Below are 16,149 nucleotides of genomic sequence, written 5' to 3'. Positions count from 1 at the left end.
CCAAGTCAGATCATATTGACCAGCCATCTTTTATGTTTTTATTCTTATGTAGTCTTCATAAGCAGACTTAAGAAACAGGAATACCAGTAAGTTCATTTTTAAATCATATTTTCAGAAAGTGAAAATCTTTGTTTATGTCTGGTCTCTTCTCTAACAGAGAACATAGCAGGCTGATAAATTTTCTGAACCCTTTTAATTTCTTATTCTTTTCTTCAAAGATTAGTTTTAAATTTGTGGGTGTTGCCAATGTATAAATGGGAGTTTCAAAGTTATAAAAATTTACAAGAAATTTTTCTGCCTGTCTTGATCTTCAGAGCAAAAAATTATCCTAAGATATTATAGCATATAATTACAGTTTTCTGACCTACCGCCCTGTCAGGGACTAAAAGGAATACTGGATTTCCAATAAATAAACATTTCAGAAAAATCTACCAGGTATTTGATGATTGTATTTTTAATAGACATGAAATTACGGGTATTTTAGAACTTGTACCACTTAATAACTGGACATACTCTAGTTAGAAACGTATTACTGTATTGTTTTAGCCTGGCAAATAGGTCATTACTTAAGATGTAGTCAGCAGTATTCAGCTTATTGCAGGTTGTGTTGGGAAAGAAAAAATGGGCTGCTGGTCTGAGTGTCAGTCATGACCCATCTTTTCTTTCCCTTTGTTGTTATCCCAGAGCCAGGTGGCAGCATCTGGAAAGAGGCAACAGAAGACTCCAGAGCTAGCCGTGTTGCAGTCTCTAGCTGGACCCTTCCATGTCTCTAATATGTCACAGAGGACCTCAGCTGTCACAGGGCTGGGACCTAGTCCCAGCTGACAGACGACAGTGGGACCCTTGCCTTCTACCTGCTACTGTGCTATCTACTGCCTCTGAATCCTGCTGTCTGACAGATTTTCCAGTGCACCATGGATGAAGCTATTTGAACACTAGTTGTGTATGAGAATAAAAGTAGCCTTTCCCCTAATACAAGTGAAAAATTTCTGCCAACACTAATCAATTTGTGTCTTTTACCAACTTAATGTTTTCCCTTTAGCTCTTTGAATAAGAATAGCATAACTACGTGGGTTGGAATGTTTAATTAAGGTCATAGTTTCATCTAGTTTTCAGCCTTAAGTAGCTTTAGTTTTTAAACTATTTCTTTATGCTGATAGTCTGTCTCCACTACAATTTGTCTTTGAGATGGTATCGTGGTATTGTTTAGATGCTGTATCTTTAACATGACTATTTGTTTCCATGTTTTACAGAATAAAGCAATTATTGCTCGTATCACAAACTTGTCAGATACAGTAGTTGGCCTGGAATCATTTCTGGGTTCTGAGAGAGGAACCAACCCATTATATAAAGACTACCATGGTAAGCAGCACCTTCAAAATGAGAAGAGTGTGAGCTGGAGGGTTCTAGGGTTCCTGGAAGCATCCTGTTCAGTCCGAATATCTACTGTCAAGTAGCATGAATTCTGTTTTCTACCATACCTATTAAATGTTTTTCTTTCCTGGCCAGTCATCCATGGCATCTTATCACCAAACTCCCTGAAGACTGCAGGCTGTGCTAGCTATTTGAAAGGACTCAACCCCATGTACTGAGGCATGGCACAGTCAGATGTGTGTTTTGTTGTTCCAGTGCGTTAAGGTTGCCATGAAATCAGTCATACTTGTTCGCCATGTTTGAAACAAATATCATGTTGATTTTAACAATAACAGCTTTGTGTGGCAGATTATACATTACAAAGCTTAGCTTTATAATATACATTCTATATTATATTTTTAAGTTCCTAGTCAGTTATATTTTCAGAAAGTGAACATCTCTGGTTATATAAGAACTTCTCTCTGTTTACTCATTTTCTTGATAGTTTGAATTGCGAACAAACTTAATTGTTGCCACTCTGATATAAATTCAGGTGAATTCATCAGACTTTTTACTTATTTGTTTTTACTTTTAAAAATATCTGAATCATTTGGTTAAGTTAGGGATTTTTTAAGATAAAGGTTCTTACATAGATCCATATGAATAATAAAGCTTTGTAATTAGGTCTTAATAGCATAGGTCTAAACTGAATTTAGAATGTAGTAAATAACAGATGTTTTCCCTGTTTACTTATTCTGAGTCTATGAAAATTATTGCTATTATGATTGTGGAACGACTGTACTTCTTGGAAAACTCTGATTTAAAGACTGACTAGCTTATTTGAAGCCTGCTATAAGATGGTATAAGATGCAATTGTGTGAGACTATGGCAGGTTTTTTGTTGGCTTACATATTAGAATTAAAAGAATTAAAGAACTAAAGATTATTAAAATAATTAAAGATTATAAGATGCTTTATATGATAGTTGGCCAGTACTTTAAGGAATCAGAGTATCTATCGCCTTTAAAAAAAAAAAAAGATAAGCCAACAATCAGGTATTTTTTTAAAGTCTAGAAAAGTGAAGCTGTGAGCAAGAGCTACTATAAAATAATGTTCCTCATGGTTGTTGAGTTGCATACATGTGCATATAGTAGGGCCCAGGTTAAACCTCTGTGTATCTCATTTAGTATATCGTTTTCATTATGGTAGTAAGAAAGCTATTATGACTTAACTGTTTCATTAATATATTATTATTTCCATTGTCTTTTAATTCAAGTTAAGTGTTACCTTAGTAAATTACATATGGACTATCATAAATTTTATGAGCTTATGAATTAGGAAAATTATATTTTGTAGTCTAAAAATATACTATCTTGATTAAAACATTTCAAAGGTTATAAGGCTATGATTCTTTGTGTTAAAATCTCTGAATTGATAAATTATTCTCCACAAAGTAATGAGTGGTTCTGAAAACTAGTAAACTGTTAATAAAAAAAGCTGATGATTAAATCATTCATTCATTTTATAAGGCCTCCTGATTTAATAGCCAAACAAGCACATGTAAGGTTAAAATGAGAAATGTGCACATAAAAGTATAGTGTGCCTATTTCTAATAAGTATATTTTACTAAAAAGTACATATGAAATTTTCTAATTTGTAGCTAAAAGCTGACTTCTTAATAACACCTTTTACATTTTTAAGTTTAAAAATTAAGTCACATATTTTAGTGAATTATTTTGGAAGGGGCCACTATTAAAGCTAAACCCTTGAAGGTTTACCATTTTAAACTAAAACCAGTGTGTGCATTATTAAGCATTCAGACACACAAAACCGTGCATTAGAGACGCAGTTCTGTCAATTATATTTATCTGGGTTTTTTGTTTTTGGAGTTTTATTTTTTCAAATCTGTAATCTGCCTTTCCCTCCATGTTTAGGGATTGTTGTCCTTGGAATCATGATTTTAAAATTTGAACTGAGTCAGGCAGAAAGATGCACTGAAGAACCTTCCATGTCTTCATCTGTGGGAAATGACCCCTAGTTTAGTCAGAAACTACATTTGGCTGCACAAAAGCCATCCAGTGCCCTTGTCAGAAAAAATTAGCAAGTGTTTCTACTGACAAGAGGCCAAAGCTCACGGTTTACCTAGCACTGTTGCACAGCTTATCACAGCCACACAGAGGTCTTCCATGCCACAGAAATGAGAGTCTTGGGACGGCAGAGGGGTTAATGTTTGGTCCTAGCATGTGCTCTGAAATGTAGTTTTCTTCAAGGATTTGTTCAAGTCATTAATAAGGTACAAAATGAACTACTTTTCACTAGCGCCTCCCTGGTTATCAGTAACCCATGAGCCTTGTTTTGCTGGCTGCTTACTGGTGCATTTAATAAAATAAAGATCGCTCAGTGGCGCCGTGGGCAGCAAGCAAGGTGATAGCCATATTTGCTTACTGTAAATACAAGAGAAAATCACACACAAACCGGCTGTAGTTTTGACAAGTATTAAGATCCCTCTTTACATCTGTACTTCTGTACCAAAGTGCAATTAGTTTTCCTCGCACAAGGATTTCTGTTTATCTTATTCTGCTTGATTACTTGAGTATAATCACACCATTTGCTTCATTGCTCCTGGTAGTAAGCCCCAGTTTTAAAAGGGGAGGATGCTTGTGTGTAAATTTACAGGATTCTGCTGTAAGACTCTTTAATTTATGCATCCGATGACAGCGTTTTTCAGTGTTTTTTTAAATTTCCTTTCCACAAGGCTTGATTCATATACGGCAGATTCCTCGGCTTAATAATTTGATTTGTGACGAATCAGATGTCAAAGACTTAGCTTTTAAATTAAAAAGGAAGCTATTCACCATTGAGGTAAGAGAATTTTTATGTTTAAATTTACAGTCTTGGGGCAAATAGTATCTCCTTCTCCCCCGCGCCTTTTTTTTTCACTTTGAGGAAATTCTTAGGCCATGTTTCATGCTGAATATTTTTAAGTTCTTTTGGTGTAGTTGAATAATTTTTTTAGAATATCCTTTTATTCTAATGGTATATTATTAGAGTATAGCAAAAAAAGATTTTGTTTTAATTGTCTGTTAAAAGTGAGCTCCGAAGTTATATGATAAATATGACATGCATATTTCCAAGGCTTTCAAAAGCAGATTTAATTAAATGTTAATGAGCTATGCTTACTTGTGTATAGAATGTGAATGCTACCCACAGTTGTGTATGGCTACAAAAAGAGGATTCTCATCTACATTTTTAAAGCATTTTTCTCTACCCTTAGTGAAATTACCTTTTCCTTTATGTGTGGAATTAAGCAAAGTATAATTTACACTAATATCTTTAAGTAAATGTTCTACAACACTTAAAGTTTTTTTGTGACCTTTATGCAAGCAATGATGACAGAAAGTAGTAGTGCAAAAAGATTTATTTCAACTTAATCTTGCTAAAGAGCAAATGAACAGGGAACTATTAAGCAATTAGAACTGATGTATTTATTAACGAAGTAAATGTTCAGAGAAAGATGGCTTTGGGGTGATGTGATAGTTATCGGTATAGTCGGTGCAATTTTTTTCAACAAAGACATAAAACAGCCAAGCAGCCTTGACAAACCATTTTGTTTAATCTCTTTTCAAATGAAAAGCTCTTAAGCAGGCCACTTGTCTTAACTGCTTGAAACCATAAAAAGAGAGAATTGCCACCAATAAATTAGCATATTTTTAACTTCATCACCAAATGATGGTCAATGTGGCTTGGCACTGCTTTGGTGTTTGGGACTTCACCCTTAAGTGACCACTTTGGCCCTTTTTTGACCCTCTGCCCTCTTTAAGCTGGCCACTTGATAAGGTAACTTAATGGTTCTCTCTCTTTTTCTCTTTCCCTTCACATTTGCAAGTAGCACTAACCTATAAATCATTGTAAGGGCCCTATCCAGTGACAAATTAATGTGCCCTCCTCCTAATTAATGGTCATCAATGTCCTTAATTATCTAATCCTATTGAGAGCAGTTAATAGTTAATCAGACAGCCAGTTCTTCAAGCAGGTCATCTCTGCAGGAGTGTTAGAACTTTCTCATCTGGGGATACTCCCTTCAAAAGCCACTTAAAGCCAAAAGAGCGTGAGTGGAGAAATAGTGATTCTTGAGCTAATTTGCTTTCGTTCTCAAAAGAAACCATTGAAATGGAACCCAACACTGTAATTGTTCAACATTGTTTCAGTTTTTCTGATAGAATACTGAGTAATTTATCATAATATCGCTTAAAACTTTTAGAGAAATAAAGTTATAGTTTAGTGTCACAAGGAAAGGATACCTATCATTTTCTTTTGCATTTTATATTTTTAACAAAAGATGTAAGTTTTTTCTCTCCATGTGGCACCTTTTTCCCCACATCTGTATTCAGTTAAACCACATCTAAGGTAACATTTCCATATGGACTAAGCAAGTAATTCCTCAGTGAAAAAAAAATTATCCCCCCTCCCCCCCATCCCCCCTACCTCTTTTCTCCTTCTCCCTCTTCTCTCCCTCTCCCTCTTCTTCCCCCTCTCCTATTGGGAGTTGGGAGACAAGAGAAATAACAACTTACATAATGTTAAGTAGGATTTCTCCTTTGCATACCTTTAGGTTCTAATCATGACTACACTTCACTACTGGAGCTAATGAAAGATCGTTTATTAACCACACAAGTTTCTGTTCCATTTTCTCACTTCTTCCTACTATGCTAAACTAAGAATCATTATAAGTGGTCACCCTGTACTTTAGAAGCAATATTTGAAAACAAAACGTAAATAGACAGTTGTTTTTTAAAAAGCTAAATTGAATACAACCAATCAAATCTTGTACATTTTTGGCTCATAACCTAATCAGTAAAGTTTTTTTTTTTTTTAATAGAAGTATAAGTGAAACACATTCTAAAAAACTTACTTATGCCATAATATTCAATTTAGTGATTAGAAAAAATATAAGTTAAATAATCAAACAAACCAAATCAAATTATATATATAAATATATATGCGTATAATTAGAACAGAATAAAATCATGTGGTTTGCCTACAATTAAATGTTTTAAATATAGCATTGTACATTATAAAATGTATATCCCAACACCAAAGTCTTGGTGATATGTTATAGAATCTGGCGAGTGACTTGAAAGTAATTAGTTCAAGAATTCCTTTATTGAGGGTAAAGTCATCTATCAAAGGCACTGTTTTAAAATATACAGCAAATAAATGTTTTTTAATGACCTGATTTTTTTTTAAGTACACTATATTAATCTGTAAAGTCAGAGACTAAAATATACCAGCCACTGAATCTGAGTCTTAAATTTCAGAAGCAAAAGGTGGTTTGGCAGGTAAGCCAGAAATAACTTTTCTGATTCCATGCAGACGGATTTGTTACACATTGGAATTTACTCTCAGTCACATGGTCTCAGAGGGAGACATAGCTGGAAACACTTCATCTCTATTTTTAGGGTACCCTTTCTTTGATTTGTTAGATCATAGCCCTTCTTATGTCTGAAAACTGATGATTGTTTTACCAGTAGCTACCAAGGGCTTCTAACAGGTAGAGCAACTTTAATTTGTAGTCCCCAATTTCTTTTAGTGATTTGGAGAAGTCAAAAGAATATTTCTTCCTTCTTGGAGTATGCATTGGTATTGTCCAGAGTCAAGTGGAAACTTTAATCGCAGTACAAATTTTTACTAACACCTGTTACTATAAAGCTCTGTAAATCAATCCCTCTATAAAACCATAGCAGAATCTTACCTTATACTAATACTAATGATGCTAAAATTCTGGCATGCATTCTAGATAAGTGAACATGAAAGTTTAAAGTTGATTCAGTATGTCTCCAGGTTAAAAGAAATGGCTTTCCAGTTCTTAGAAAACTGATTATTCCTATAAGCTGTACATTATAACACTTTAGCATATTTAAACATAATATAGTACTTATTCCTTGACCTTAACCAGCTCAAGTTTACCTAAACTTACTTAACCTTATTTTAACCATAGAAAGCATGTATTGAGCTTTTGTTGTATACCAGGCACTATACTGGCATATTTATGTTTTTATATAGTGATTTAATATTGTAAACAAAGATGTGATAATAGATTCAATATACAGAAGCTATGTGTATTTTATCTTTGTATCTGTTGCCTAAGATTAGGGTCATTTACTTAGAGAATCTTTGCTGAAATGTATGTAATATAGATAAATTATGAATGGAGCTTTTTAAATAGTCCAAATAATACAACTATAAATATTACATAAGTGCTACTTGTCAAATGACCCATATGCACTGCCTTCTTAGCTAAGATTTATAACTTGGATGCGTAGCTTCACTTCCAAGCTAAAGTAACTACTTTAACGTGCATTTTTCAGTACTTGTCATCTTCGCTTACTTTAACATTGGTATTATCATGAGCCAGTTTCTTTTTTACATTAGTAATTATGATATAGTTATAATACATAAACTAGATTTGGACAAATTTGAAATGTGGCTGTATATTTGATGACATCATAAAAGCAACATTTTCACTGCATTTCATCATTTTGCTATTTTGATTTTGTATTTTCAGCTTCATCATATCTTAACACGTTCTAGTAATACAATTTTCTAATATAAATTGTAATGTATGCTACATTAATTGTAGCCTCCATTAAGGTACCCCAAACTCTTTGTAGTGGGACCACTTCCCAGCTCTAAGATTGAGTGTTTCTAAGATCAAGTTAGAGTGTGGTCACTGGGTTACACTGAAATATACAAAAGACATATAGTATTTACTATAGACTTTCAATGTAAAGATTAGCAGTACTTATATAGGCTTTAATGGGTTCAGAATTAATAGTTATCATCAATAGTGAATGGGCGTGGGTCTGGCAGATTAAACGAATGCTGAGAGTGAAGAATGGCAGAGTAGATCAAGTATACTCAGTGTTGTCTTATACCTTACTCCTAATTCAGAATACAAGACCTCAGCACCTGTCCAGTCACCAAGAACTTTTTCTCACAAAATAATTGACCAACTAGTTTGGTTTTTTTTTAATTGTATTGTTATTTTTTGTAGCAGTGGGATCTTGCTATGTTGACCAGGCTGGTCTCAAACTCCTAACCTCAGGGGATCCTCCCACCTCAGCCTCCCAAAATACTGGGATTACAAGCTTGAGCCATCACCCCCAACAACCAACCAGTTTTTATTAAGAAGCTATTGTTTTTGATGTACGTACTTAATAGGTTTATTCAGAAGTATTAAGACCAGCATAGTAAGTCCCATCAATATAAATTATATTTATAATAATACTACCATATAACTTGATATTAAACAGATTTATTTGAAATTTTTGCATATTGTAAAAGCGTAAACTCTTGCAAACTACAAAGGTGCTAGTCACTACGATGTGTAATGATCTGGAGTGTTGTATGGTGTCTTTAGTGCTAGGTTTACTTTCTTCCCCACATTTATTTTCAACAGCCTTTCCAGTTTTTAAATGAGAAGTAGAAAGGTGACTATATATTTACTATATCTAGAGATGGGGAGAGAGATGGTTAACTTTGCTTGTCAACTCACAATTATGTCACTAGAATAAAATAATGGAAAGTTAAATGTCTAGCTTGAAAGTCCTAAGTTGTAGCATCAAGGGCTATAGTCCAATATACTGTTTCTGAGAATGATGCCCTCCAGAAATACTGGTGGCTGTTTTAAGTAATTCCTAGTTGTCCTGCAGTTAGCATAAAGAAAAAAAATCAGAATTGAGTATAGGCATCTATTCATACAGATGAAATCAGTTATCAGAAATAAACCCAAATTAACATTCTTTAACTATGGAAATGTAATTTTTTACGTGCTTACATTGGTAATTATTCATTAAATTACCATCCAATGTTTATACTTTCATTCCCAAGTGATACAGACATTTAGTAGTGTCACATGGGCGTCACAGAATCTGCAAAAGTTGATTTCACACTTAACTCTATACTCTATATATTTCACATGCTGTAGCGAACCTATCAAAAATGCATACCACCTTAAGGAGAACACAGTTTTGAGACTCTGTCTAATCCTATTTCTTCCCACTTTGGAATCTTAATTAGAAGAGATAAGAAAAAAAAATGTCATTTAACTAAATTATTGTCTTGAATCTGTAGCAAAAGGTATAATCCTCAATTGGGCCAATTAGTGGACCCCATAGTTAGCTATGCAGCAGCAAACAATTTGATTAGATCTGACACCACCCTAGTTCCCACTGTTGTTTTGCCAGGTATGATGGTCAGACTTCAAAGAGCTTGAGGCATCAGCAGGGCAAGGTTTGGAGGCCAGCTTAGGTCCGGTTGTTAATCTCTCTGCTAAAACCACAGCAGCTCTCACACAAAACAAGCTTACACGACACAATCATGCGGTATTAAAGTTAGGGTTGAGTCATGCCAATTTGCCTTTGATTTTTTGATGATTGACCAAAGATGGCTACATGACTAGACACATGCTAAAAGTATACTGATTAGGTAAGTTCCCAAAATATTTGAAGTATTTTTTTAACTTCCTATATAAATGTTATGAAAGCTTATTCCCCTTTGATCAAGCCTTCCAGAATAATAGTACTGTGTCCGGGAAGAATGAGTATTTCATCCTGGCAGCTGGAATACCAAACTTTTTACTTACCGCTGAATATGAATTTGTCTTTGCATTAATAATTCCTTAAAGAGAATGCAAAAGGAAATTGTAAGTGGCAAGCTTTTGAAAAATCTATTAAGCACTTTGAAAGAAAAAACAATTTTTTCCTGAGTCATTTATGTTCACTGACAATTTTTCTGAAATTTCCTTATAATTGTTTTCCACTTAAATGTTGGGTAAAGTGCCCTTCCAGAATGTGATTGCATAAGTGTTCTTTCTCTGCATTCTGATTTGTTGAAATATTGCAGTAATAGTGACATGTTTCCATTCTGAGAAAAGCCTAAGGCAGCTTTAGTATTATTCCGAATGATTGAAACTGCCATCTTGCTGACTTTCCCTAAGGCCGCACAGGCCTGTTTGCTTTTGTGTTCATTTCACATGCTTCCCATTTGTGTGGCTGGCAGAACAGTGTTGCTTCATTTGGCAAGGAAGAGCACATTTGTGTTTGACTATCATATATCTTAAGGTTTTTGTATGGTCATCAACACCTATGATGTTCAACTTATAGCTACAAAATGAATCCTATTTCTTTAAGAAATATGATTAAAATATCTTATGGCCCCTTGACCAAAAATAACTTTTTTATAAAAATCATCATTTTATAAGTTTAATATTTTACATTGCACTATTTTTATACTTATTCATAACTACATTTTACTCAGGAAACTTAAGGAAAGTGTTTATTTGAATAATGAGCTGGTTGCACAAAGCAAAGTCAAATATTTAGAATCTTGCTAATACCCTTCAGTCCATGAGTCTCATGAAGATACCATGCTATCTGTAATGTGATTATCGTAACTTTTGAGACCAGGATGATACAGAGTCAGCATCGACTAAAGATACAGAAGGAAAAAGATCTTCTCCTTCTTCCTACATTTCATAGTCACAGACATTTATTTTGATGTTCTATGGTTTGACTCCCGGAAAATTATATTACAGTGTTTCAAGGGCTATTTTTAAAGCCAATATAGAACTGCTATAGCAGAATTTGTCCAGCCTACACAAGACTTTCTGGAGCACTTCCTCCCACAGTGTGTCATTGATGGTGTCTAAGGAAGGTAGAAAAAGAGGAAACAAAAAATGATGATGACACAGTTAGTCCATCCCCTCACCTAAAAGTATTTTTAAATTCCAGTAGGTAAGAAGATACATCTTGCTCATATATCCTCCAAGGTGCTTGTAACACCAATACTTAATAACTATGCCGTCCTTGAGCTTTGTGACTTAGGTAGCTTTGGGGATACTTTTGTACCCCAAACATTTCGTGTTTAGTCCTGCCTCAGTGCCTTGGCACAGCAGATGTTCAGGATCCCCACCCCTCCAATTCTTTCAAGGCCTTCCCGTGCCATGTGGATTGTAAGTTAACTCTCCGTCTCCTCCATCGAGAAGCTGGTGGGCCCATCCAAAGTATTCACTGAGTTACTTTCGTGTACAATTTTAATCTTCAGTGTGACTCTTATATATTACTATAATTGCTCATCAGTTAATTTGTTTATTTTCCCAGCTTCACCACTAAGATGTAAGCTCAAGAGGTGTGTAGCATGTCTTGTCTGCAACTGAATTGTGAGCACATATAGCAGGAGCTCCATAACATTTATGATAAACTACTATTTTTAAAGTGACTCATGTCTACCATAAGTTTCCTTCAGAGCATGTATTTGGTATCTCATTTATTCTGGACACTATATTGGATGCTTTCACATATATTGCAATACTTAATTTTTATTTAATTCTCATGGGAACTCTTACATAGATACTATTACATATATTTTTATAAATAGAAATGTTGGAAGTTACATAACCTTCCCAAAGTCACACATCTGTGGTTGGAGCCAGTATTAAATTCAGATCTTCTGACACCATTTGAGAAGTTGCACTGGAAAGCTAACATATTCAGGAACTCGGTTAATTGTTACCAATAAAAAAAAAATAAGTTTCATAAAGTGTTCAGTAGGGAGCTGAGGCTACTGCAAGTGCTTTATAGTCATGGTTTCATAGACCTTACAATTACTATGTAATGTAACATGATTATCTGCATTCTGTGAATGAGGAAACAAGGTTTAGAGAGATCAAGCAACTTAACTTCTGCAAAAGTCACAGAGCAACTAACTGGCAGAAGTGACACTTAAATTCAAGTCTGTTTTCTTCTGAATCCTGTGCTCTTAACTACTGTCTGCCATGCCCCAGACTGTACTGCTGTCTCATCATAAGTACATAACCCAGAAAGCCTCTGCCCTGAAGGATTCTCCAATAAGAGATGGACTTTTCAAAAACAAATCTCAAAATATGTGTGAGATGTATGTGTATGTTTATATATATGTTCTTTTAACATTCAAATTAAAAACTCCTTCTGCTCCTAACATGCATTTTTGCAGAATACACTATAAAATTCACTATAAAATTCAGATTGGATTAATCATAGCTTCTTCCTTATATAACATGATGCTATTTTTGTGTGTGTATGTGGGTACGTGTGTGTCATAATATGTGTGTGAGTATATTTGTGTGGTGATATTGTCCTTTATTTACTTATTTCTAGTGTATGATTGGTTTTTCATTATGAAAAAATTAATTTGCAAAAGATGTAAAGTCATTTCCTAAAAAACTGTTTGCTTTTATGGGATTTCTAAATCCTAAATAAGGCAGGGAAAGTATTCTGTATAAAGAAATACAGAGTGCGTTTGTGTTTGGCTATCACATATCTTAAAGTTTGTATATGGCCATCAGCACCTACAATGTTAAACTTATTAGCTACATCAAATGAATTCTATGTATTTGAGACATTTTATTAAAATATGACACCTTGACCAAAAATAATTTTATATAAAAATCTTTACTTTATAATGTAGTTTTCTTTGTTCTCATCCACTATGTTGATATAGTTTAAAAGTATGTCAAATTTAATTACAGCATATTACTATTGTATTCACTTAAGTTTTATATGCAAGTACTTTTGCACATATTAATTTGCTAATAGCTAATTTAACATGTTTTTATTTTATATTTTCTAAGTTATTTTACATTTGTTATCTTTTGAGCATCAAAAATTAACCCTGTGAGACAATTAAGGTGTCTGCAACTGTAAGTTAATGAAGGTCTACTAAGTTCAATTTCTTGAATTTCTAATTTTTGCTTCCCTTTTTATCATAACTGGTTCTGATGAAGGTTTGATTCCTTCATACTAAAAATTATTTGTCTTCTTTCCAAATGTTTAATTTGCTACGTTCTTTGAGTATAAAGTTCTTTGGTATACTTTTAAATTATATCAAGATAGTGAACTAGAACAAAGAAAACTACATTTATTTATATAAAATACCCTTCCTGCTTTACTTAAGATTTAGGAATCCTGTAGAAGCAAATAGTATTTTAGATCATGGCTTTAACTCTTTTACAAATTAATTTGTCTGTAATGAAAAATCTACCATATGCTAGAAATAAGTAAAAAAAAAAATGAAAGGACAATATTATGACTCAGATCCATCTTTTAGCAAAATTATGATTGCAAAATATTTTACTATTTTATCAATGAATATTACTAAAAGTTTTTCTGCATGTTAGTAATATGAAGAAATTATGTTTCTCATTAAAAAATATGATATTAAATATGTTATTAGATTTTTAAAAGGTAAAATTGGAGTCCATAATAAATAATTAATAGAAAGTAGGGTGTAATCGGAATGCCTTTATCCCAAAACTAATAAAACAGTTCTCTTACTTATGTAGAAATTAAAATGTTGGCAAAGTTATTATTGTCATAACGCCATGCCACAGTGGACATTTTCTAGAGAAGCCAGGTCAGGTTCTTTGTATCTGGTATGGTGAAGTTCCCTGAACTGTTTTGTCAGGTGCTGTCAAGTCAACCCACCGTTATCGTAGAGCATCAAACTAAATCATTTTGGCATGAGCCTTCCAGAAATAAGATACCCAATATGAAGGGTTTAATGAAATGGGGTATTTGGTTTCCATTTTTTGTGAGACTGTCAAAAATATATTGTACTCATTCAGGAACTTCTGAGTAAATCAGTTGAATTAGTTGGCCCTATATTTGCTTTAAAAATTTGTTGTAAATATCATTGCCTAATGTAAATAATGCTTAGAATATATTTTGGTGTGTTTTTAGATACAGGCTTCTTCACTGAACATTTCACATTAAAAAAACTTCAAAGTATACAGTAATTTAGTAAAAAGAGAGAAATATCTTTTGCTACAATTAAAATTTTGTTATGAAATGAAACTAATATAAATTTTAATAGAACTGACTTTGTTTCCAAAGGCTATTAAAAGGGATGTTGTATTTGATTAAATTCAAGTCTTTATTTAATGAATTGTCTATGAATGTTCTAAATATTTAATTCTTATTTGAATGAAAAAATGCTTGTCTTTCTGGTCAAGTTATTTAAAAGGCATTACTGTAGTGTAGACTTAAATGTGTCAAACTTTTCATATTTTGATACAGAGGTGTTTTTTGTGGATATTTCTGCCACTTCTACCCAATAACCTTAGAAATATTTTACTGACTTGCACTGTAGCTATGGTGTAGCATTGAAAAAGCTTGTAACAAAAAGCCTCTTGGTGCAATTAAAGGTCACGTGTACATATTGTAAAAGGCTACTCATTTACAAGATCTTTGTGAAGGGTCAGTGCGATAGCATGAAATGGATTGCCCTTGTTCATCCTGTAAATAAATGGGTCCACTTGTCCTGTATTCCATATGCAAAGGAAGAGGCTAGCACAGACTAGCTTATTAATATTTTTATTAAAAAATTGCTGAAAAGACAAGGAAAACCAAATGCAATATGGTGCCATATTCTTGATGTAAATAATTATAAAAAATTATTAGATAAATAATTACAGCTTTTAAGGGAAAACTGCTTATACATATACATATACATATACAAATACATATGTGTATCTGTTCGTTTGTTTTGATAAATGAGTCAAGTGTAACAAAACATAGCATAGTGTTATTGTCTGACTGTCCTTTACCATAACACTAGCAGATTTCAAACACTTCAGATTTATAAAGTCTATTTTTTATGTATGGAAATTCAAAACTTGTCAGGGACAAGTATGAAAAAGGAATCAGGGTAACCCTGTTTCAGGTACCCTCTTACTTGGGAGTTCTTCTGTCTTAATAAACTCCTGCTTTCTCATCCCCCCCCCTAAAAAAAAGGTATCAAATTAGACAGTGAAAAAAATGGTTGTCCAGGTAAAGTATTAGTAACAATCTGTACTGAATGAATTAGTAATGATCAATACTAAGAAAAGAATTTTTTCCTTTAAATAATTTTAATACAAATTATTTTGTATATATTATACATATATTTGAGGCACAAGTCATTTTTTAGTCTCAGAAAATCAAATTTTGAAAATACACTAATAAAATAAATTTCTTCAGCACTTTCTAGATTCTTCCCTCTGAACTTGACCATTCAAACACACAACAACCACACACACACCCTTATTTTTTGTTGCTGTGTACTCTCAAACAAAATTTAAATTTCTTGTCAATGTCAAACAATATCTTCTAGGATTAGCAAAGTAGTTTAACACTGGGTTTGAATCAAGATTCAAATGAATAATGATAAATTGCCTTTTCAAGACCTGTAGGATGGATTGGTCTATAAAAATACTAAGGCCAATTATTAAGTAAGTTGTCAAGAACAACTCTGACTCAGTAGTCTTTTGTGCCGGTTATCCAGCTCGGGAGTATTCGCTCTGCACTACTTTGTTTGGGTAGTTTTATTGCCATACTTTCATACAGTAAATAAATCACACACTTTTTTAATATGGTATCAGACTTTGGGAAAATGTTCTTTTCAGGGCAGAAGTGCTATAAACTGAGGTCTCTTTTACTCATTATTGTATCTCCTTTTCTTAGTTCAATGCCTGGCCACGTAGGTGCTCATGAAATGTTGAATGAATGAATATCCTCCTGACACTGCTCAAAACACGTTAGAGACTATGACCATAAAAATAAATCTAACCATTTCAGGCCCTACGGAATAGTTTGGTAGCGCTGATACAGTTTTCCATAGATGTTTAACATGCTTCTAAGGTTTTTGCATGAGTAAAGTAACCTTCAACAAATATCAGCTAATACTGTAAGGGACTGTTATTGCCAAAGTAAAGTAAAATGTA

At 33.3% G+C, this 16,149-nt stretch overlaps 1 protein-coding gene across 1 annotated transcript in view; it reads left to right on the top strand.

Annotated features, from left to right (window-relative positions):
* Positions 1 to 16,149, top strand: part of ELP4 (elongator acetyltransferase complex subunit 4) — a 235,566-nt gene that overhangs the window by 112,914 nt on the left and 106,503 nt on the right. Inside the window, exons 8-9 of the mRNA XM_008058326.1 lie at positions 1,254 to 1,362; positions 4,108 to 4,214. Coding sequence (XP_008056517.1) covers positions 1,254 to 1,362; positions 4,108 to 4,214 — 216 coding nt within the window. The remainder of the gene's footprint in view (positions 1 to 1,253; positions 1,363 to 4,107; positions 4,215 to 16,149) is intronic.

The sequence above is a fragment of the Carlito syrichta genome, unplaced genomic scaffold (assembly GCF_000164805.1).
Source record: "Carlito syrichta isolate Samal-C Ts95f unplaced genomic scaffold, Tarsius_syrichta-2.0.1 Scaffold303297, whole genome shotgun sequence".
NCBI classification, from domain to species: Eukaryota; Metazoa; Chordata; class Mammalia; order Primates; family Tarsiidae; genus Carlito; species Carlito syrichta.
The sequence above is the reverse complement of the archived record's forward strand: the minus strand, read 5'-3'. Positions and strand labels throughout refer to the sequence as shown.